Below are 22,797 nucleotides of genomic sequence, written 5' to 3'. Positions count from 1 at the left end.
CACATCTCTAACTTACAATAAACTAACTATAAAACTATATTAGTAGCCAATATTGAGAGGTTAAATATTAAATGCATAAATATGTAATTATGAAACAAAGAACCACATAATGAAATTCTGTTTAATATTGACTCTGGGGCTTGGTATTTTTGTAGGACACTCTCAAAAATGTTGCTTCTTGCTGTTAATTATTTAAATCTTAACCCTTGTTCCACAATAAATGAGCTGTGCTGTTCTTTATTATGCAAGATTTGAACTCAGAGCCCTGAGACAGTAGCTGTCTCATCTGTAAGTGGAGCTGGGACCTCTGGGCCTGTGGAGTCCTCTTCAGGAGAAAGCAATAATGTAGTGACAAATAGCTCAGTGGGAAATCTGCAGCAAGTAGCCATCTTAAGAGAAAACACAGTTATAAACAAAATAAGTAGCATTTTCTGAAAATCATTATGGTTGTGTTCCCACTGTGGCAGCAATATAAAATGTCATTACTTTTTCATTACTTTCTATAACCAGAGCTGTTAGTCACTCCTGGTCCACTGATGTTGTTATTTATCTCCAAAAAAGAAAAAAATCTTAAGGGACAGGTAGTCTGGTTTTAGTACATCTCAAAGAAAAACACAGAGAACCACAATCTAATCTAATGATTATGTGATACATATTGAAAAACACATTCTGGTGGAGCCAGTGTAAACAGAATAAAGGTGCTTCTCAGCTAGAAACAATCTGAGAACAAAGATCATCAAACACCTTCCAGGGAAAGTTAAATTAAAACATTATTTGTTATAAATGATCAAATGTGTAGCGATACATTGGTTGAAAGCATTCAAATGATTTTGATAAAGGACTTTATTTTGGTAAGAGGAAGTGGAGGATTTACACTCACTTCCAGCTATCAGATGACACTGAATACAGTGGTGAACAAATAATAAAAGATTGAATGAATGAAGCCATGAATACAGCAACAGATGAAATTAGTACATGAGTAAGCATGTTCTCATTTTCTATAAGAAGCAGAAAGTTAAGGCAAAACTAAAACTAAAACTAGTTTCCTTTGAGTTTTTACATCTCTGCATCCCCTGTAATCGCATTGTACTTTAACCGTTACCATCCCTTCAAAGCTACATCACACACTGGTAGCAAGTCCCACTATTCTTCCTCCATTTGGCTCCCACACTTTTGTGTGATTACTACTCGCAGTTTTAGCATAGCTTAGGTCTGTAGGTGTTCGGAGCGATAGTTTCCCCTGTTTAGCAGCTATGGCCCCCATGGCTAACGCGCAGTCAATTAGTTGTTCTTTTTGCTTCCCTGGTCGTTCATTTGTACCCATGATTTTCTGAGAGCTAATCAAAGTGGGGAGTACGAGGATTAAAAGCATTAGGGAAGACATTTTGCTAGTCTTCCGTAGGACCTTCCTCCCCCCTATGTGGGCTTTGGGTTTTAGTTTCGGTTGCTGACTGTTCTTCCTGCTTTTCTGGTTGCTGTTCTAGCTCTACAGCTTCTGGCTGTTGTGGAGTACTGGGATCTATGGGACTAGGAGCACCGCTAGGTGAATCGATATCGATGTCCCCTAAGGACCCACTACTGTCAGAGTCAGAGTCGTCAGCATCAGTCTCCTGTTCGTCGTCTCGCAACTAATCTTGCAGATCGCCTCTCTCCTCGTGGTTGTAGGGCGGTGGATGTACCAGCCCTTTGTGGTCGTGGTAGGGGTGGGGAGGCCGGGCCTTCCCCTGTCGGCCCAGGGGGAGCCGCAGAACTGCGAGGTCTCACTGGGTCGTACGCCCTACAGCAGTGGTTTAGGTGAAACCAAATGTTCTTACCGTCGACTTTGACGGCGGTTGGGGTAGCTAGGATTACTCTAAAGGGTCCCTCTCGTCTTGGCTGATCCCACCTTCTGTTAAAAACTTTAACATAGACCAGATCGCTTGGGCATACACGCTGGCCTTCAGGTGTTATTTCCCCCGTGCGGTTCTCTGTGGCACCTTTGACCTGTTGAAAAATGACACGGTGGATATTTGACAAATGTCTCAGATAGTCAGATATTTCTTTGTCAAGTTGAGCAAGTGGGGGGCCTTCAGTTGGGCCCCTGAGATAAGGCAGTGGCATGGGTCTGCCAGTAAGCATTTCATACGGTGTTAGATGTGTGGTTCTGTTAGTTGGTGAGCGCAAAGCCATTAGTGCCAGAGGCAAAGCATCGACCCATGTCAGTCTGCCATTGCTGTCTTTGACAATTTTAATTACCTTTGCTTTAACAATCCCATTCATGTGTTCCACAGTACCCTGAGACTGAGGGTGATACACACATCCAAATTTCTGTTTAATTCCTAACTGTTTAATAGTTTCCTGGACTACTTTAGAAACAAAGCTTGGCCCATTGTCTGATGAGATTGTGTCAGGCATTCCAAATCTAGGAAAAACTTCTCTGCATAGGACGTTTACCACTGTTTTGTGATCTTGTTTTGCTGTGGGGCTTGCTTCTACCCATCTACTGAATCTGCAAACAACAACGAAAAGGTATCTGAACCTTCCAACACAGTTTTCAATACCCATATCCGCAAAATCCATAATGAGGTGTCTAAATGGACCATCAGGTATAGGGATGTGAGCTAACGGAGCTGTGAAAACTTTTCTGACATTGTACTGTGCACACACCTCGCATTCACTCAAGACTCTATCTACCGTTGCTGCCATATATGGAGACCACCATACTTGTTGGAGTTTTCTGAGGACCTCTCCCCTAGAACAATGATCAACTCCGTGAGTGGATACAATGGCATGGGGCAGCAGAGAAATGGGTAGTACAAAATGACCATGTGAGCTTCTCCATAGTCCATTTGCTGGACAATGGGTTGTGGTTCTAATTGCTCCTCTTTTTGCCCACAATTGTTTTTCTTGCCCTGAAACCCTGTCCTGGGCTAATACCAGAGATTCTAGAGTGGTGATGAGTGTCATGTCTTCTTCAACTAAGATGGGTGCTATCACAGTGCCTACTGCAGCTTGTTTTGCTGCCTCATTGGCGAGGTTGTTACCCTTAGCTATCAGATTATCAGTTCGCTGATGGGATGCACACTTTATGACTGCTACAGCAGTGGGAAGACAGAGGGCCTCTAATAAGCATGAGAGCGCCTTCCCATGAGCTACAGGTGTACCATCAGCTCTAAGAAAACCTCTTTGCTTCCAAATGTTAGCATGCACATGACAGACACCATAGGCATAAGATGAGTCTGTATAAACATTGAGACGTTATCCTGCGGCCTTTTTACATGCAGCTGTCAGGGCTTTTATTTCTGCTAATTGGGCAGAGCACAGCTGATCAAGTTTCTGAGATTGGATCGTTGTAAAAGTGTTGTCGTCTGTGTTTAGTTGTACAATGCCAATCCTGCGTGGAGGCCTGTGTCATCGCGGAAGCAGGAACCATCAACGAACAACGTGAGATCTGCGGGTATTGGCTGATTGTGGAGATCCTCCCGCGCACGCATAAACTTATCAGTTTCCTGTATGCAGTCATGTGGCGCCCCATCTTCTGGCAATAACATCTTTGTGGCTGGGTCTATGGCGTTACAGCGCTGGATGTTTAACTCTGGGGCTGCCAACATTACCTCATACCCCGTGTGTCTGGCCTGGGTTAGAACAAATCGTGGGCTTGTGAGTAGCGCATGTAGTTGATGGGATGTATACAAGTTCACTGGATGCCCCATTGTCAGGGATGATGCTTTTTGGAATGCAAAAACAGCAGCAGCCAGTCCCTGGTAGCAGGGTGGCAGCCCAGCCTCGATGTTGTCTAGCTTAGTGCTGTAGTATGCTAGAGGCTGTTTTCCTGTGGGTGTATCCTGCATCAGTACGGCACAAGCATAGCCAGCCTTTTCTGCAACATAGAGATGGTAAGGATTAGAATAGTCTGGATTCCCCAAAGCAGGAGCTGACTGCATGTCACTTTTGAGTGCTGCAAAAGCTCCTTCTGCTGTCTCTGTCCAAGATAACTGAGCTCTATTATTTGTCTGCCCTGCTGCTTTGATTAGGGCTCTCAATGGAGCCGTTTTCAGGGCATAGTCACATATCCAAGGTCTGCTGTATCCTGTCATTCCCAGGAAGGACAACATCTGGCCCACCGTTTGCGGTTTTGGGGCCTTTATGACAGCCTCCAACTGTGAGGGGGCTATGAGCCTCTTGTCCCCACAGAGTTGTCTACCTAAATACTCAACTTTCTGCTGGTAAAATTGCATTTTCTCTTTGCTGACTTTGTGTCCTCCATTTGCTAGGGCTGTCAGGACAGTGATGGAGTCTCGCTCACATTGTTCTTTGGAGGAACTACAGCATACTGTAGTACAGTGCTTGGGACATCTAGTCCCTACAGATCTTGTGTCAGTGCCCTATTGAATAGTGACGGACTTTCAGAGAATCCTTGAGGCAGGCGGGTGTACGTGTATTGTTCACCTTGATAAGTGAATGCAAACAAATGCTGTGAGTCCGGTAACACAGTCTTGGTATTAATTCCTCCCCGTTCTCTCCCGTTAATCTCAGGCTCCAAGGCAGCCGAAGGGCTATCTGTGACCTGGGGTCTTTCAGTAATGGTAGCAACTGCTCTCCCACTATTGGTCCCCACAATCGCCGTAATAGTGTTTCCCAATGCACGCGTGGAAATTCTTTCTCTTTTCCTCTCAGATTACAAAATGTAGTGATTTGCCATAATTTTAAATTAATCAGATGTTCACTCTGCCATCTCTCCACTCTGTTTCTATCAATGTATGTCTTTTCTCTCCAAAAGTGTGTTCTTATACCTTGAGTCTCTATATCTCCTTCTTCTATATAATAGTCAGATGTCACTTCTTTGTCGTCACTAATACTCTCCTGAGCCATAAACTGTTTATTATTCTTGTTACACCATCTTATTTTGTTTTCACTTTTAGTTTTAACTTTCTATCGTCTCCTATTACCCTCTCTCTCAGCCTGTCATAGCTGTCCCTGTTTTACGCACTCAAGGTCTTAGGTTTCCTAGTCCCTGTGTGTGATTTGTTATCTTTAGATGGATATCATTTCTAGTGTGCTCCGCACTGTCTCTACAACTATCACATTTAACACCGACTTTCGACAGTTATTACACTTTCAACGCAAAACATACAGATGCATCCCTAATTTTGTTTGTTCACTTTTCCCTTTGTGATTCGACTATATATGTATATTGCAATATTTACAGCTCATTTACACTGTGATCACTAGACACGTTTTGCCTTCCTTAGGCAGTTAGCTCACGACCCGTGCAGTCCCTCCCTTCGCTGAAGTGTCCCAGTGCCCAGCTGAGGCGGTTCAGCAAAAGTCGGCGGTATCCGTGGGTTGCTTTTATTCCTTTTTTCACTCCTACCTACCTCTGGTTGGAACCTCAACAACCAGAGTTCCTTTAAATACACTTCCCCGACATTAAAAGATGTAGGCGTCAACAGATGCACTTCCCCAACACTGCTGTCTATGGAGGGAAGCAGAGCCTTTGCTACCACACTTCCTGCAACCTCTTTTGTTTTCTGGAGCACATGACCCGTGCAGTCCCTTTCTTCGCTGAAACACTCCAGAACTTAGCTGAAGCAGTTCAGCAATGAAAGGCGGTATCCGCCACCGCTCTGACATCTCTTATTCTGTCCTTAAGTTTCTTTTTTTTTCTCACAGGCCTTTTAATTATCTCCTTATTGTTCAAACAATCTACAACACTTATTTAATATGTTTTGGACACAATCCCCTTTTTCCTATACTTCTTTAGGTTCTATCTGGCTGTATGTAATAAACCTCCATATGATTGCTCCCAACATTACCAATGAGGTTACAATCCAAAGGGCTATTATCACATTCAGCAAACATTTTTCCATTTTTTCCGCACCATGGTCCACATAGAACACATAACACACACAAGACAGACACTTGCAACAGATCCTGTCACTCCAGTGATGTTATCTTCAAATTTCAGTGAATAGTGGTGGTTATACTTTAACTAGGTTCTTTTGCAGGAAAGTAGTGAGATACCTGGGACCTGGGCGGAAATCCTGCACCCCAAAACACAGAATTTAGAATAAGGTTTCTGCTTACCTTTATTTTTTGTGGCCACTGGTTGTAGTGAGGTGCAGGAGGTCCTTCCCATGCCAGGCTCCTGATAATCAATCTTGGTATCAGATTATCTCGATTTCTTACTCCTGAATGCTTGGCTCACCATTAAATGTTGTGTGAAGTTGAACTCTCAATGAACTCCTCCTAAGGGGGAACGTATATGCCAGTTACAGTTCTCTTAAGGGCGATACAGCTTGGGGAAATCTTTACCACTACACTTGGACTCCAGTTTGATTTGTTTTGGTGAAGATGGCTCTCAGCACTAAAAGCATGTCAGACAATGGGATAAAAACCATGATCAAATATTTAACTGGCAATCAGGACATCATAATGTTTTTGTAAAATGGTGAGACTTAGTGTGACTAAATTATTTTGGGGGGTTCTTGTACTTTTACAGGTGAGAATGCTGTCACGGAAATTTTAATTGGTGACGTGAAAACGATTGTTTATCTGTAGTTTATTCTTGCAAGAAGGTTGACAGATATACAGAGTACAAGCAGTCTGCAGAAATGTGACAATGACAGAACGTGATCAAGCTTGTGAGCTATCGTTGTAGGCTCTTCCTCTAGAAAGGGGAACTACAGCCATGTCAAACCTGTTCAAACCAGTTCTGGTTTTATATTCAGTCTAATGATTTAATCCAGGTTAGGGTGCCAGACTGCACTTTGCATGAATGGTTAGACATGGATAAACAGACAAAAGGCTACCTTCAGGTCAGGGTGACATGCAAAAATGGTCAGACATAGATGAACAGTCAAAAGGTAACACAAGAGTCAGACAAACAGAATTTCCATTATGATGCACAGGGATGGGAGGGTTACTTCAAAAATGTATTCCGATATAGTTACTAACTACTAGTTACTACCTGTTAAAAAAAAAGTGTAGTCAGTAATGTAATCCAAGTATCAGTGTTAAAGTAATGTAACTTGATTATGTTTGGATTACCTCAATATAAAATATGGTAAAATTGTTTCAGCTAACGATTATTTTCATAATTCATTATTCTGTATACCATTTTCTCCATTAAGCAGTTAGTTATTTGGTCCATAAAATGTCAGAAAATTATGAAAAATGTTGATCAGTGTTTCCCAAAGTCCAAATGTCTTGTTTGGTCCACAACTCAAAAATATTCAGTTCACTGTCAGGGTGCAGTAAAGAAGCCAGAAAATATTCACAATTATGAAACTGACATCAGATAAATGTGACTTTTTTCAAAACATAAATGACTCAAAATGATTAACTGATTATCAAAATAGATGCAAATTAATGTCATAGTCCATTAATAATAGATTAATCGTTGCAGCTCTAAGTGTTTTATGTTTGTTGTGAGGTTTATTAGTTTCAGTTCCTTCCTTTGTTGTGTGCAATTTATTGATTGATTGGTTGATTTAAAGACAGACATTTCCACCCTGTGAAGCAGACAAACAGTGGCAGTGGGGGTGCACAACAGCAGCAGCAAACTCACTTCTGTCTCACATGCCCGAGCCCAAAGAGTACGCAGAGCTCCTCACTCTGCCGCTGCCATGATGTCATGCTGTAGGACACTGGACTTCCTGGATTCTGACGCTATCTACCTGCACTATGCTGGTGTCTGCTCGGTTAAGCAAAGCAACATCCGTTTTCCTCAACAAATGCACAGTAATTGAGAATGTTGAAGGAAACATTGTTATTTACATAACATTGATGTGTTCATTTTAATCAAAGAAATCAATATTGTATTGTTGTTATGGCAAAAACATAATAATATGCCAAAATAGCCTAGAACTTGATGCTACAGCACTTATCAGAGCTAAGAAAAACTCTATGTTTGAAGATCTTGTTGAGTGAGGAATGATGATGTAGTGGTATAATTTTCTATCATCAAGTTCACTCCATCCAAAGCAACATTCCATTCTAAGGTAGATCATGATGCCCATCCAGAAGGATGATGAGGCAAAGGACCTTGTAGGTACTTTCCCACACCTGGTGTTTACCACACGGATTAAAAGTCAGTAAAAGCCAGACCAGCTGTTCTTTTCATGTAATGCATTAACCTGTATTGTCATTTAACTATTTTTAAAAAATATAAGATTAATGCATGCGAACCTAAGGGAAGCAGCAATTTGCTAGAAAATGAATGACATTATGATCCCATAAGGTAAAATTTAATACACAATTATGTTTGATTGTGAGCCAAAATGTTCAAAGTGGGAGGAGGCTCTTAGAGCCTCCTAAATAGTATATAACAAGGTGTTTTGCACCTCTTTCTTCAGTCTAAACCTGGGTTTGACTCAAGCTTGTTGATTTTTCTACCTAGAGAGATCAATAAACTTTGTGTGGCAGAACTTTGTTGCTCTTCCAGTGATTTTTCCAGACTTTGCCTGATTCTTCTTTTTGATGGTTTTGAACTTTGAAAATATACAAGTGATAACAGTGGTTTTTTTTATTAAGGTTTTTAGGGTGTTGTGGCTCTAAGCCCAGACCTTACTGGCCTATTTTTCTGAGCTTTTTTGTCACAACAATGACAAAAAGAAAGATCACTGAAGAAGAAACAAAGCTGGCAGAGAATTTATTTAGCAACCAGGAAGTGGTAAACCAACAAACTTGAGTCAATCCCAGAATCAGACTGAAGAAACTGATTCACCTTCATTCATACTATTTTGGAGCCTCTGATGAGTCTCCTTTTTTAAACATTTTTACTGGCTACTGAACATACCCGTAAATGATTTTCTGGTGTTCAAGGTACGTTCCACACTCGTCATATTTGGCAAAATCTGCCACACTTAGGTTTGTGCTGTGTCAGCAGATATTTAAAAAAAAAAAAAAAAAGAGTCACATGTACATGCACTTGCACACTCTTAGATGACTTCATCCCAGCACCCAACCATTCAGCTGTCACGTGCATAACCCGTGACCTGGCCTGTCGCTGCAGCTGGGCTGCTTGGCAGTAGTTTAAAGCAAGATAGTAGTTCGCATGGTAGTACTTCAAGGTAAGGCGATAGTTGTTAACTGGCCAAACACAGAAAGACTAGACACTATTTGCTTTATCACGCTGAACTGTTGGAGGCTTTTACACACACACACACACACACACACAAACACACACACACACACACAGAGAGAGAGAGAATGCAAAGAGAAGGCTGACACTTCCAGAACACACAAAAGATGTCTAATGTACATGGAAGGTATAGAAATTCTCCTTCTACATTATGATCAGAAAGCAACACATGAACATTATTGTTGTCAAGAGCTGGGAAGAGACAGTGAAAGACTTTTCCTGACCAGCAGGAGTCTAGAATAAAGTTCAGGCCAACAACTGTGTCGCTTACCATCAGTTGTAATGGCACATGATCCACGTCTGTATTTCAGAAAGTAACGCCCATGAACTTTGGTTGTTTTTTCAACAAAGAAAGTGTTCCTGTGAGAACAATTTAAGAAATTTCTCGTATAAAGACCATTCTTATCTAAGGATGTGAGAAAGCTGCAGGCAGGCAAATGTTTCTTTTGGCAAACATATTAATGACGCAAGTTTGGATGTCTCTAATATCATACCAATCAGAGAGCTTTGCATTTGATTATCAACCAATCAAGAGCATCCCTACCCCTTAGGAGGAGCCTAAGGGACAGTGAGGATTAAAAGATGATGCCAGGAAAATTGTTGTTGCCTTGCATTCTGAATCCAAACACTTTGTATTCCAGATTTGCACTGTAGTATCTGCAATCTGAAAAATGAACTACTTGGTATTGAACTGAACTGCTTTATAGTTACTCAAAGAAGAAAAATAATCACTGTATGTATGTAATGGGTAATCTGTTCTAAAAGTTTGCAAATATTTTTTATATACACAAGTTTACTGTCTTTATAATACATTAAAGCTGAGGTTCTCAATATTTAATGATATTTGATATAACAATTTACAACCTCATCTATGTCCCTTGAAATAAATTGATGTAGTCTTGTTTTACACATCTACTTAGTTATGTGAAAGAGCAACATAAGGGAAGCAGACTTGTGATGGCAAAGCCACAGGGAGTGATATAGCTGCACTCTACCACCACTGAGATGCCTTTGGGCAAACCCTCCAACCCCCATCTGCTCCAGTGGAGCTGTTGACAGATGGCAAACAAATCAGACTGTGTTTGCACTGGAAAGCTTCCAGGTATACACACAAACATAACCCCTGTACCTGTCAACTGTGAGTCTTCCTGTGAAACGTCCATTACCAGTGTATAAGTTCAAATTCATCATACTGATGACCGTGGTTGTGTATTTATTGTATTGATTAATGAAGCACATTATATGTGTACTTCTTATTGAAGTATCTATTCATTGATAGGTGTTTTTTGTATGCTGACCTGAAATATTCACAGATAATGTTCTGTATTTTGGATTATAATCATTCCATATTATACTTAATATTTTCTATATGGTTTTATAAATACTTTTTATATTCCTTTGTATAGTGCTCAAGATCATGTCCACTATATATGAATGTTTGTGAAGTGAACCATCAGGACTCCAAGGCTTTGTGTCCTTAGCACCTTAAGGTGCAATATGTTCAATTTAGTACATTGCCTTAATCTCTAATGGCATATCATAGTTATTTTATGATAAATTGAAGGAAACATACAGATTTCTCCTTTACCAGCTCTAAGTACATCAATTTGGATTTCCACTGAAGTGTAATGAGGGTAGAGCTTTGTGTTATTGCACAACTGCATTGCGGTCTGATATCTGATTTGGCATAGGGCCTGGGCAGCACACAGGCACACACATACACTCCAGCTTACAAGGAATTTTTCAACTCATATTCGCTTACACAATCTACAGTATTACAGAGTTCTTTGCGGCAAATAAAAGTCAGCTGGGCCAGGTGTCTTTAGGTTCTTCACCACACTGTTCAACCACTTCAAAATGAACTTAGATACTGCACTCAAATAAGTCAAACAAGTTCAAGAGAGTTGAAAATGCTACAGTTAGCAGGAATGTCTCTAAAAAACATATTGCTCCAAAAATTGTATGCACCTTTCAGCATGAATAATACCTTAACAGTTAGCCCTGCTATTGGCACTGACACACCCCCATACTGCAGTGGTATATTTTTTAACACGATGTTCATCCAGCATGAGATTTACTCAATCCTGCTGTAGAATGTTCTTAGGTACTTTCCAAGGATAGCTGTAATGAAATGGCCTAACCACAATATCAATCATCACCCTGGTGCTTGTTGGTACTTTCCCAGCAGCTGGTGCTCATCACTCAAACCAATTGTCAGACCAGCTGATTTTTCATTGAAGTGATGATTTCTTCTGTCATTCAATTATTTTTTTTATTTATTTCAATTAAAATATAAGATTAAATCATGCAATCTAAGGGAAGCAGCAATTTCCTAGAATATGAATGACATTAAGGCCCAATAAGACAAAATTTAATACACAAGCCATAATGTTTAAAGTGGGAGGAGGCTCCTAGAGCCTCCAAAATAGTATATAACAGGGTGTTTTGAACCTCTTTCTTCAGTCTAACCCCGGGTTTGACTCATGCTTGTTGATATTTCTACCTAGAGAGATCAATAAACTTTGTGTGGCAGAACTTGTTGCTCCTATAGTGATTTTTCCAGACTTTGTCTGATTCTTCTTTTTCTTCGATGGTTTGAACTTTGACAATACAAGTTAGTTAGTTCAAAAGTTCAAGAGTTCAACATGGTCAACCAACCACACGTCCATGAAACATGAGCTGCTCGCTCTACATACACAGGAAGTTCTAACCACAAGCTCTTATTTTTGGTGAAAAGTCTCTCCTGCGACACAGCAATACCAATATAAATATCTTTTCTGTTGTCTACGATTCTGCATTATTTGAGCAAAACAAATATAAAGCAAATATATCAGAAATCAGTAAATCAAAAACAGATGATTAATCAACATATTCCTTCTCATACACACAACCTTGACAGAATCCATTTCATGTGTGGTGTCTGAAGTTCCATTTCCTATTATTCTTCTTTGGTAAGGGAAAAAGCCTCTAGTTCAAATCTCAAGGAACTGTCAAGCATTTGGTACCTCTCGGTTTTGAGAGGTCCTCTTCCTGTTCTGAGGAAGTGGGGCCCTCTTCCACAGGCAGATACGAGTTTTGGAGCAACATATGCTGCCATTTAGACAATGTCTTTTTAAGAGATGTCCCTGCTTATTACAGCAAGACAATGGCAAGGTGCAATGTCCATTTGTTAGACAGCACGGCTTCATAGTAAAAGAGTTCAGGGACTAGACTGGCCTGCCTGAGGTCCAGACCTGTCTCCCATTGTAAATGTGTAGTGTATTATGAAGCACAAAATACAATCAAGACACTGGACTGTTGAAAATCAATTAAAAATAGGTCAAAGTTTTTAGTAAATCATTGCATTCCATATTTGTTTACATTTTAAATAACATCCCAAATTCAATGGAATCGGGTTTGTTGAAGGGAGGAAAATAATGGCTCAAAAATTCTAAAAATAGTAAACACTGCAGTTAAGACTGTCTTGTAACCCATTCCTGTGATCTTCTATCAACCCCACCATATAACAGACCCGTTTAATTTATATAGACATCAATAAAATAAACTTTTGCAGAGAGTAAAATTAAACAAGAATGATGACTTCCTTCTCCTGTTTCAGTTCAGCATTTGTTTCATGTTAACATACATAGAGATAAGGGCCAGGACCTTTCCAACCACCTCCCTTACTCCCATACATATGAGACAACTCACATTAACCCACTCAGTTACTGGATGACAATTTAAAGAGGACTTTTGTGATTTTAAGAGAATCTTTAATGTAGAAAATGTAAAAAAATATGAAATTATAACTATGTAGCTGAAATATACAATTATCCATAAAGTAAATTACTTGGAAAGCTTTAACAACCGTGTAAACAACTGAATTTTCTGTACAAACTGATGAGGAGAGGTAATACTCGTACTGTAGTGTGGTAACATGACTGATTGTTAAAAGCAAATATATACAAAACTAGCACAAATTCAACTGAATTCTTACATATACAGTATAAAAACAGACATAGGAAGGAGAAGGGAATTTTCCCAAATGAGAGAGAAGACCATATCTGATTCAAAATCAGTCTTCTTTGCCAGTGAAACTTCATTCATCCATGGATGACTGCGTCTTCTCCATGTATTTCTTCTGAAACTCATGGAAGATGCTGGAGGTCTTGAAGATGGGAGGTGAACGTAGAGGACAGTGCTTCTCAGGATTTGGATACCAGGTACCTATGGTGCAGTTCATTCATCCACCAATTAGGAAAAACTGTTGCCACTGCTTAAATAACAGAAATACAAGAATATGATTTTATCTCTTAGTTGTGTTTGTTACCCATTTCCTTGGTGATTGTTTTGTTGGAGCTCTCATCCTTTTCTTCAACAAGGGCAGGCTTACCTGAAAACAAAAATAAATGAATAAATAAAATTCAGACTTAGCCAAAAAAGAACAATGGGGACAACTTTCTTGAAAGTAAAAACACTACAGAATAGATAATCCCTTGAATTATAGAAGAGAGCCCCTCTGTTATATTTTAAAACTGCCAGACTCTTGGGTAGAGTAGTAGTAGTAGAGTAGCTTTCAAACATATTGTCTTGACCATAAAAAGAAATTTCATACTGTGCTGATTTTGGACATCCAAAAGTGGGCAAAAGAGTTAGTGTTTCCATCGCCACAAGCACAAAATACAATGTCAAAAGAAGTAGAAAAATCTCCCCCTGCTTCATTTTAAGTGCCTGAGAAAATGTAAACAGGTGGGGTAGTGGAAATTCTGATGAATGGTTCACTCAGACACTGAAGGAGAGTTTGGGAGTGCCAGATGACTGATGATACACAGGAGTATTTAATGAAGCTCGATCAAGGAGAATTCAGATTAGCAATACACAGGAGATATTGTGACTGCCAACCCAATTCTGAAGGTTACTTCTGGTGTGAAGGTATTTAACTATCTCTTGACATGCCCTGGAATCCCGCTCATTACCTTGTATGAATCTAATGTGTCTGTCTATAAGTGTACACAAATTCTATTGGACATAAGGGAAAAAACAAGAAGCTATGCACGTCTTTGCTCTAAATCACTGTATCCGTGGGCCTTGCTCACGTATTGTGTCCTGCTATAGAGTGTGGACACAGTTTGTCTGCTAGGATCTGGGGGATGCACTACTCTCCCATTAGTGCAGCTGTAGGCTGCGGCCGTGTAGAGTGATTAACCGCTAGTGTGCCTCTTCAGGTCAGATGACCTATGACTGAACCCGTCATAACTATGGCATGTCTCCCATGTAAAGAGAGACCCAGGAGATATTCTTAGAGCAAATGAGGCAAATTCCACAACAGGTGGCAGACATTTAGAAAAACTATAGAGAAATAGCCCATCTTTTTGCTGATGGTCTTGGTTCAGTTATATATGTCATACAGACAATCAAGTTTAGTGCACTTACAAAGACAAGTATTACAGTTACCCAGAGCTGTAGAAGACACTCCTCTCTGAAGTTTGGGTGGGGCGGTGATTCTGTCAAAGTGATGTCATTGGTTTATCTCAACTTAGACTAGGATAGGAAGTCTTAAGCAGGAACCTCCACGCCTTGCTTTGTTGATTTTACCTTTTCCTTTTAATCCAGCTCTCTGGGGTCCCCCGACTTTTTGGAAGTGCAATGTTAAAGTGACTACCTCTTAAATCTCAATGTCATGACTTACCTGGAACAGGGCCTCCCATTTCCTTTCTCTCGTTGGATCCATCTCGATCCATCAAAGTGAAGGTATTGGGTAACACACTGAACCTCAGGACATTGTTGTTCTGGAGAGGCATGGCAGTGTGGCTTCCATTTTCAGCAGTACTTCTCTCTTCATCAGCAGGCCGTTGGAGTGTGACCGCATCTTTCCTCACCTCTCCATGTCTGAGTCTGTCAAAGAGGGCCCTCCTTCTCTTCAGCCTCAGGCAGTGCGTAGTATTTTGATTCCACATCCTCTTTTTGTTAGAAACTGCCAGCTTATTGTTGTTGGTGGGGTCAGCTATTTCAGCTTTCTTGAAACCCGCCTCAGATAAGGAGGCAAACGTATGCTTCTGTGTTCTTGGTTTACTTCTATCCCTAATTTTAGTTGGTGGAAAGCTTCTCCTCCATCTTTCGTGAATCAGTTGTTTGACTGAACGTTCCTTTGTTGGGACAGTTTCGCTAGACCTTCTCTTTAAGGGGCTAAGTTTCACAGACAGAACTACTGGAGGCCTTGTTATACCAGACACAGCCCCTGGAAATGACATATGGCTCTTTCTGTTGCCACTAAAAACACGCTTGTCTTGTGGTGCTGAGCCAAACAGAACAAGCTGTACAGCTCTAGCATTTGTGGCTGAAGGTTTACTATCAGCTGCATCACTTAAAAGCCTCGTACATGTTGATGGCTGTGAGTCTACATTAACAGGAGGACTGCATTTGTTTGCTTTCTTAAAGAGGGGAAAAAATCTCTGATTGCTGCATTCTCTCTTCCGCTTTTTTTCAACACGTTCTTGTTTACTACAGAGGCTAAACGTTGCCTGGAGGGCGGTTGTCGCATTAATTTGGGTTTGCTCTTCTTCAGTTTCTGATGAGGACTTTGCCACATCTGTAGATGTCAACTGAGACTGTCCACGGGACTCTTCAAGGGCTGATATTTGGCTGACAACTTCACTTTCACTGGTCAGGAGATTTTCTCTTTCTTTGTCACTACTGAGTGAAGTACATGACTGCATGCTTCCAGTAGATTTAAAGTGACCTTGTATACAGTCCTCTTCAGGGTCTGATTGAATTTTAGTGCCACTGCTGGAGAGATCTTCATCTTCACTTATGAGTATAATGCATGGTGGGCTGCTATTTCTGCTAATCTTGGAAATGTTCTCTGTTTTGTTGTCAGAATGAGACTGAGATTTGTGGTCATTTCCAGTTGAGGCAGTGGTTTGACCGAGTTTACTACACAGCTCTTGATCTACTGCCATCTTGTCCTTATCGAGGGTCTTGTCTGTACAGTCTTGAAGACTTTGCTCATTCCTGCACTGGCATTCACTCAAAGGTGTTTTTGACCCAAAAATTATTTCCTTCCACCGTGTAATACAGCAAATCTGTGTTATTGGGCAGACAGACTCACTCTCCAATTCTGAGTCATTCGATGTGACATCTGTAGCCTCAGGAGGCTCACCTTCCACAAAGTTATTCATGACTTCCCCTGGCAGACTGTCCGTGTCCGTACTTTGTGGCATCTTGCTTTGTACTTGCTCAAAGATAAGTTTTGCCTCCTCTGGGGTGAAAACTTTGATTTCAAATGAGTAATATGGGTCACTGGGGTCAGCACTTTCTGGTTCATTAGGAGAGGCAGCTTGTGTTGAAATGACTTCAACAGTAGAGGCTTGTTTTTCTCCGTCTGATTCAACATGTCCATTCTCTGTTTGTGACAAAGAACTGTTCAGTGCCTCACTTACATTTTGTGCAGGAATGCTGTTAACAGTCCCCACCTGCTCTGGCTGACTGTGACTCTCATGTATGTGAAGACGATGCTTCAAAGTCCATGGGAAGCCAAAATCTTTGTCAATGTCATCCAGCTGCTCATTGACATTCAACCATGAGGATCTGTACGGTACCCCTGAATAAACATCTTTGAGGACACAGTAGTTTCTGAGTTGCTTTGCATCCTTTACTTCTGATAGTATGACAGTGTCTGATGTTACATGTTCCTTGAGGAATTCTGTAACATTACTGATTAAGTCCTTGTACCAGCCCACCCTGAGCTTACTTAATAAGCTTTTTAAATCACTGTCCCAAAACAGGCTTAACATTTGTCTTGAGAAGTCACACGTTGTTAGATTTCCTTGGAGCTTCACATCATCTTTTTCAATTTCCTGTAGGATATTAATTAAGGTGGCATTTAATGTGGCAGCTGTCCATGGGATTGTTGGAACTGCTGAAAGCTCAGCTGGATTCTCACTTTTGTCCTCATCACCACTTTGGCTTGCTGGCACTTCAGAAGTTACTGCTTGTTGAGCAGTTGGGCTGACATGTTGGTCTACTTGCATGTTAACAGCGAGTTCAGACCCTGTGTCATCCGCGCAAAACTGTTTTTGTGACAATCCCTGATGTCCAGCTGAATCCAAGAATGTACCAGAGTTGGGTGCTGCTGAGTTGCTGACAACACATTTGTTGGACATCCTTTGAATTGGGTTTTCAGGGTAAAGATTAGATTCTTCGCTCAAATTCAGATCCTTTTTGGTTTTTTCCACAGCTGGCGAAATAAGTAATTTCTCAGGGTGACTTAAATGCTCATCTGGTGTAATGCTTTCAGCTGACTGACCGACTGTGTTAAAAGATGTTCGCTTGCTGGCAACCTGATAGCAATCCTGGGACAATGGTTGGACAACAGCAACAGCTCTCGTGCCTGTGCGACCAGGAGATGTGTGAATGGTCCTGTCATTTGCCTTGATTGTTGGGAGCTTTTCAAATACTTCAGGTATTTCACTATTGTTTGCTACAGATGATACAGGCTTATTTATCTGTGCTGAAATGCTCTCAGGCAGTTTTGTCAATTGAGATGCATCACTTAATGATTCGGCAGTATTCCCTTTTGAGACACTGTTACTTTCAGGAAAAAATACATTCCCACTTCCATCTCCTGTTGCTGAGACATAGAAGGCATGTAGTGCGGACCTTGGCTGAGGTGGCACATCCACACTGTGCTGTGTTCTTGACATAACACCATGGGTGGCTTTTGGCAAAGACTGAGGGGCATTTGAGTTCCCTCTGCAAGTTGAACTGGTGTACACTGGAGGATGACCATCTGACTTTGCAGTGAATGAATTCTGTAGATCCTCTGCAATTCTAGCGATAATTTTCCTGGAGACCCTTTGCTCTTCTGTATCAGCAGCAGAATTTAAATGAAGCTCAGTTGTTTCTGACAAGAAACGGCTAGAGGCCTCTCCCCTCTTATTTGTTAAGTTGAGATGAACTGGGTATTGCTGTGTTTTCGGAGTCATGATGGAAACATGAGAGACAGTCGTACTATAACTTGGTGGGGGGATGGAAGGAGAGAATCCATGTTGAGTCCCATTTTGTCTGTGATTGTGGTTATGCCCAGCCTGTCTGTTGTGGGCGCTGGTAGACACTAATGTGTTGCTGCAAGCCCCATTTTCATGTGGAAGCGAGGTAGCTGTTGTAGCATATGCTGAAACAGGTCTGGTCGATTCATTTCCATTTTCAAGCAACGTTTTCAGATTAACACACAAATCAGCCTTACGCTGTGTCCTTATTGATGATTTCCACTCAACTGTACCCTGTCGGTTCCAGTGTGCTGACACGTCTTGCTGAGGGTATGAATTCTTTGCTTTCATCATGTTGCGTGGACTGTGGCTCAGTGAATTGATGAATCCAGAGTTCAGAGGGTTTCCACTTTGTATATTTCTAAATGAGTTTTGCAGATTGCCATGTAAGGCTTTCACATAAGAACTGTTAGTCGCTCCTCCAGCTGGCTGCTGAGAAGAAACTGCCTGATGAGGAGCTGCTGAGGTCTGGCAGTTTGACATCTGTTTGTTAGAGTAAGCTCCATTGCAAAAGGTGAAATGAGCCCTTTGTGGTGGTCGGACCCCTGTATTCAATATCATGTTATGCTGATATGAGTTATTTGCTGACCTAGCCTGCTGATTCCACATCAAATCATGTTTAAGCTGAGTAGGAGCTTGCGAGGACTGTGAGGGTGGTTCAAGCTGTCGGTACTGTCCATTCATCCATGCACAAGAATCCATTTTTGCACCACGTGAGGCCTTGGAGTAGGTTGAAGTTGAAGTGGTAACTTCCCTGAAAGAATTAAAAAATATTTAGTCAAAAAAGTATAGTACACATATTCACATTAAAAAACAATTTGTTAGTCTCTTGAGCACACACTAAAACCTGACTTCTGCTTCTTTCCCATGTCCTCCAAATTTCAGCTGAAATGTCCTGACTGTAGCTTGTAAATACATCATGTTAACCTGTTCCTTCTGCTGACACATGACTAAACAACTTTAAAAGATTTGTGGTTTATTGTTTATTGCGTTTGTGTTACTTGTTTATCCTATGAAGATGACCGTTGAGATAGCCATGGGTTGTGATAAGTAGGAGCTGTTTTAATGTGTTGATTTTGATTTTGTGTAAAAGAATTATTAATTGCATATCAGTCAGGGGGGCATTGAGATAAAGCAGCTACTTTTAGTATAGTTCACAAAACGAAAACAAAAAAGGAGGAGACAGAGAGAAGCTTCGTTCAAACTCTTGTATGTATATTGCTATATTTATATTGTATTAAACAATAATCATGGGGTCACAATCCTGTAAAGTAGCAAGAGATAAAGGAATAGATATTAAATACAAAACAGAACAAGATTTACAAAAAAAAAAAGGAAAGAAAAACTATGAAAGAAATATTAAGAACAAATCCTCATTTGAAAGAAATTAAGATTAAATCAGTGGATGCAAATGAAGATCGGATTTTTATTATCTTAGCGACTGGATGTTTGCTTGAATTGTAAATGTAAGCCAGATGAACCAATGTTTGAATATGCATCGAGATTTCAAAAATGTTAGAAGGAGCGAGCTAAATTGGAAGACTCAGAGAATGAAGATCCATTCTTCATATTGATGTTTTTAAACGGTTTGGATCCAAACACTTCATATACTTTAAGGATTTCAGCTCTAGGCATTTATTCTCTAAGCCTAGCTTTGTTAAAGACAATAAGGGAGTTAGATGCGGTTGGATTATTTGCAACAGCGAAGAATAAAACACAAGCTTTACAACTGGCTCCTGAAATGACTGATAACTTCTCTGCTTTTCAGAAGCTAGAGGATCCAGAGTCGAGGGCCAAAATGGGGTCCCTGCATCAAGGTTAGGTTTAGGAGAAATAGGAGAAATCATGGATTCAGAACTATTACATCAAATGTATCCCACTAGTGCCTGAGACCAGGTCATTGGATGAGAGATTGTGACTTAAAGAGACAGGATGATTATCAATCACAGATTTGGAGCCCGCCTACAGCAACAGCCTCCTCCTCCACAATGAGCCACAACCCTCCCCCAACACAACAGCAGACATCTGGACTTTATCAACAGGCAGAGCCAAACTCTGAAAACAAAGCAGTGGCTGCCCTATGGAGAACTTAGGAAAAGCAACAGAGGGACACGGACGATTTGTGTGATTTTAAAATAAGAGTAAACACTCCTCAATTCCACATGTTGAATATTGGGTTGAGAGGAAAAGTCAAACACACCGCTGATGCTCTTTCAATCAATTTATTGAACAGGCATCAAAAACAACTGTCTGCAGTACAGTGGGGAATCTTCAATCCAATGATGACCACAGCTATGAAGAGGAACCCCTGGATAAAAAGTCTTGCTGAAGTCATGAAGATCCCCAAGCCCTGGAAATCTGTCTACGGTTTTTAAAGCATTTGTGACCATAGGCCGTTCCCAACCGCATCATTATCCAGTAAACTGAACATAGTGTAAAGACTATGTGAGACATGAGCTCATCCCATGTCCTTCTTCAATGTATACATTTTGAACGTTTAAAGAGAAAACAGATTAGATTAGATTAGATTAGATTAGATTAGATTAGATTAGATTAGATTATGCCTGCTGAAGTCTCCGCACATCCCCCAACATGGATCGATGCAAGGATCTGTTACTAATGATCCCCCAAAATAGAAATATATAACTCTCAGGCCACAGAGAACAAAGAAATGCTGAATTGTTAGAGAAGGTTAGAGATTGTATGATCTGTAGACCCATACTACACATAAAGTCAACCATCTTACTGGAAATATACCTCACCCTCACAATACATATGACTGATTGATTGATTATGGATCAATATGTTATCATTCATACATTTGTTATTTGATTAAAAATAATCAATACTACAGGTGGGTGATATAGCCTAAAATTATATCACAGTATTTCAAGGAATTCTGCAATAATGATATAGAAAAATATACTGAATGTATATGTTGTATTGGTGATTGCAGCTTGCAGGCAGCAGCATTTAGCGTCATGTTCTGTCCTGCTTTTCCAGCGAGCTACTGATGATGGCAGTAACTTAACCTTGTAACTGCTCAGGAGCCTGCACAATATTGTCACTAATAAAACTGACCTTAAATTTTACAGCAGCGATCCAAACAAACCTTCAGTCAAAATGTAAACACTGAGTGCTTAAAAACATAAAATAAAAATGCTGTCAGAACTTGAATAACAGTTGCCTTGCATCTTTTTTTATGGATTTCCATCAAATGAGGAAAAATACCAGTGCTGAAACTGTTGCATTGTCTCTAATTTCTTGTATAAACAAAAAAATTAATGTGCCATGAAATGAGTTAAGTTAAACATGGCCAAAAGTGAGGTCGCTATTTATATGCATCTTTTCATTTCTTTAGTATTATTACTGTTAAAAATAGTTAATTTCTTTAATAAAAGACTGTCCTCTGAGGGGAAAAATCCTACATTCAGCTCAGCCCATATAACGACTAAATGGTGTGCAATATTCCTGTTTTTCTGTTAAGGCAGCAGGGTAATTTCTATTAGTGTCACACAGTTTACACAGCAAATTTCTGGAGTGAAAAATCTGGTAGTTAGACAAAAAAGTGTGAAAGTTGGAGTTTATTCTTTAACTCCAACTTTGGCCGGTGTTGAGGAATACTAATTATCAGAGTAATATTTCGGAGTTCATTCAGTGGGTGTTCAGGAGCGTAATTTAACCCCTCTCCTGGAGTTTGTTTTTAACCGCTGCTCCATGACTCCACCACCGCGTACAGCAAGCTGAAACTGGACTTAGTACTGAAATAAGATTGAGTCTGTTTTTTTGCTTTTTCCTTTAACTTAACTATTAGAAAATGTTCAGTCGGTACAGCTTACACAGTTTTTTTGTTGAAGTTGGTACACTAAGCTCTGTATGCTAATTTGGAATTTGGTACTGAACGTATCCAGCTCTGTATTTCCTGTATTATTTAGAGTATGCTGCATTTGGTCTTCAGCTTTTTGCTCGCTCTGCTGTAAAGGCCAAAAGAAATCTGTTTTGTCATTTACACTGATTATGGTTGGGCATTAAATCATTTATGTTTGCAGAGAAAAATTATGGGATTTGCATCTTAATTCAGAGACAATGTATCCACATGTGCTAGCAGATAACAAGAATCTTAACAAATATAGCATTTTTTCCTCATTAATAAAGTATGGTTTGCATTTCAGAAGTCCTATTGGCTGAATCCTCCAGGAACTTTGGTGACTGCTCAGACAACACAGAATATGTGACTCTTGGTAAGTAATGTAGTATGAGGTGACGTTCATGTTTTGTCTTAAACCCGGGACTGCAATCATGGTAGTTTTGTGGTATCTGATCTTTGCCTTTGTAAGCATTACTCTGTTTTGTGATCTTCAGATCTGTCTGTTCTGCAACAATGTGGTGAAGTACCATCATGTCCAAGTCTGACAGATACTGTGTCTGTCTCGAGCAGTCTTAGCAGTGACACAAGTGATTCAGGATGTAAAAGGAGTCAACCTTTGGACAGTAACCATGCAAGAAATGTAATTATAACTTGCAGTACATACATAAAATGTTTGCATGATTCCTGGAAAACAAATGCTTTTTGAAAATAATAATGCTCATAGTTATTAATATGAAAATGTTATATTCTAGTTGTAATTTTTTCTCTTCATAATTGAT

General features: G+C 40.2%; 1 protein-coding gene across 1 annotated transcript; it reads right to left on the bottom strand.

Moving 5' to 3' along the window:
• Window positions 1-12,854: 12,854 nt before the first annotated feature.
• Window positions 12,855-18,881, bottom strand: amn1 (antagonist of mitotic exit network 1 homolog (S. cerevisiae)). The gene is made up of 3 exons (XM_084734591.1): window positions 14,793-18,881; window positions 13,434-13,496; window positions 12,855-13,330 (listed from the first exon to the last, which is right to left on the bottom strand). The coding sequence occupies exons 1-3, from the start codon at window positions 18,850-18,852 to the stop codon at window positions 13,203-13,205; spliced, it is 4,251 nt and encodes a 1,416-aa protein (XP_084590717.1). The 5' UTR covers window positions 18,853-18,881; the 3' UTR covers window positions 12,855-13,202.
• Between the last annotated feature and the right edge of the window lie 3,916 nt (window positions 18,882-22,797).

This window comes from Lutjanus erythropterus, chromosome 13 (assembly GCF_056507025.1).
Source record: "Lutjanus erythropterus isolate fLutEry1 chromosome 13, fLutEry1.hap2, whole genome shotgun sequence".
NCBI classification, from domain to species: domain Eukaryota; kingdom Metazoa; phylum Chordata; class Actinopteri; order Lutjaniformes; family Lutjanidae; genus Lutjanus; species Lutjanus erythropterus.
This window is presented reverse-complemented; position numbering and strand designations above follow the sequence as displayed.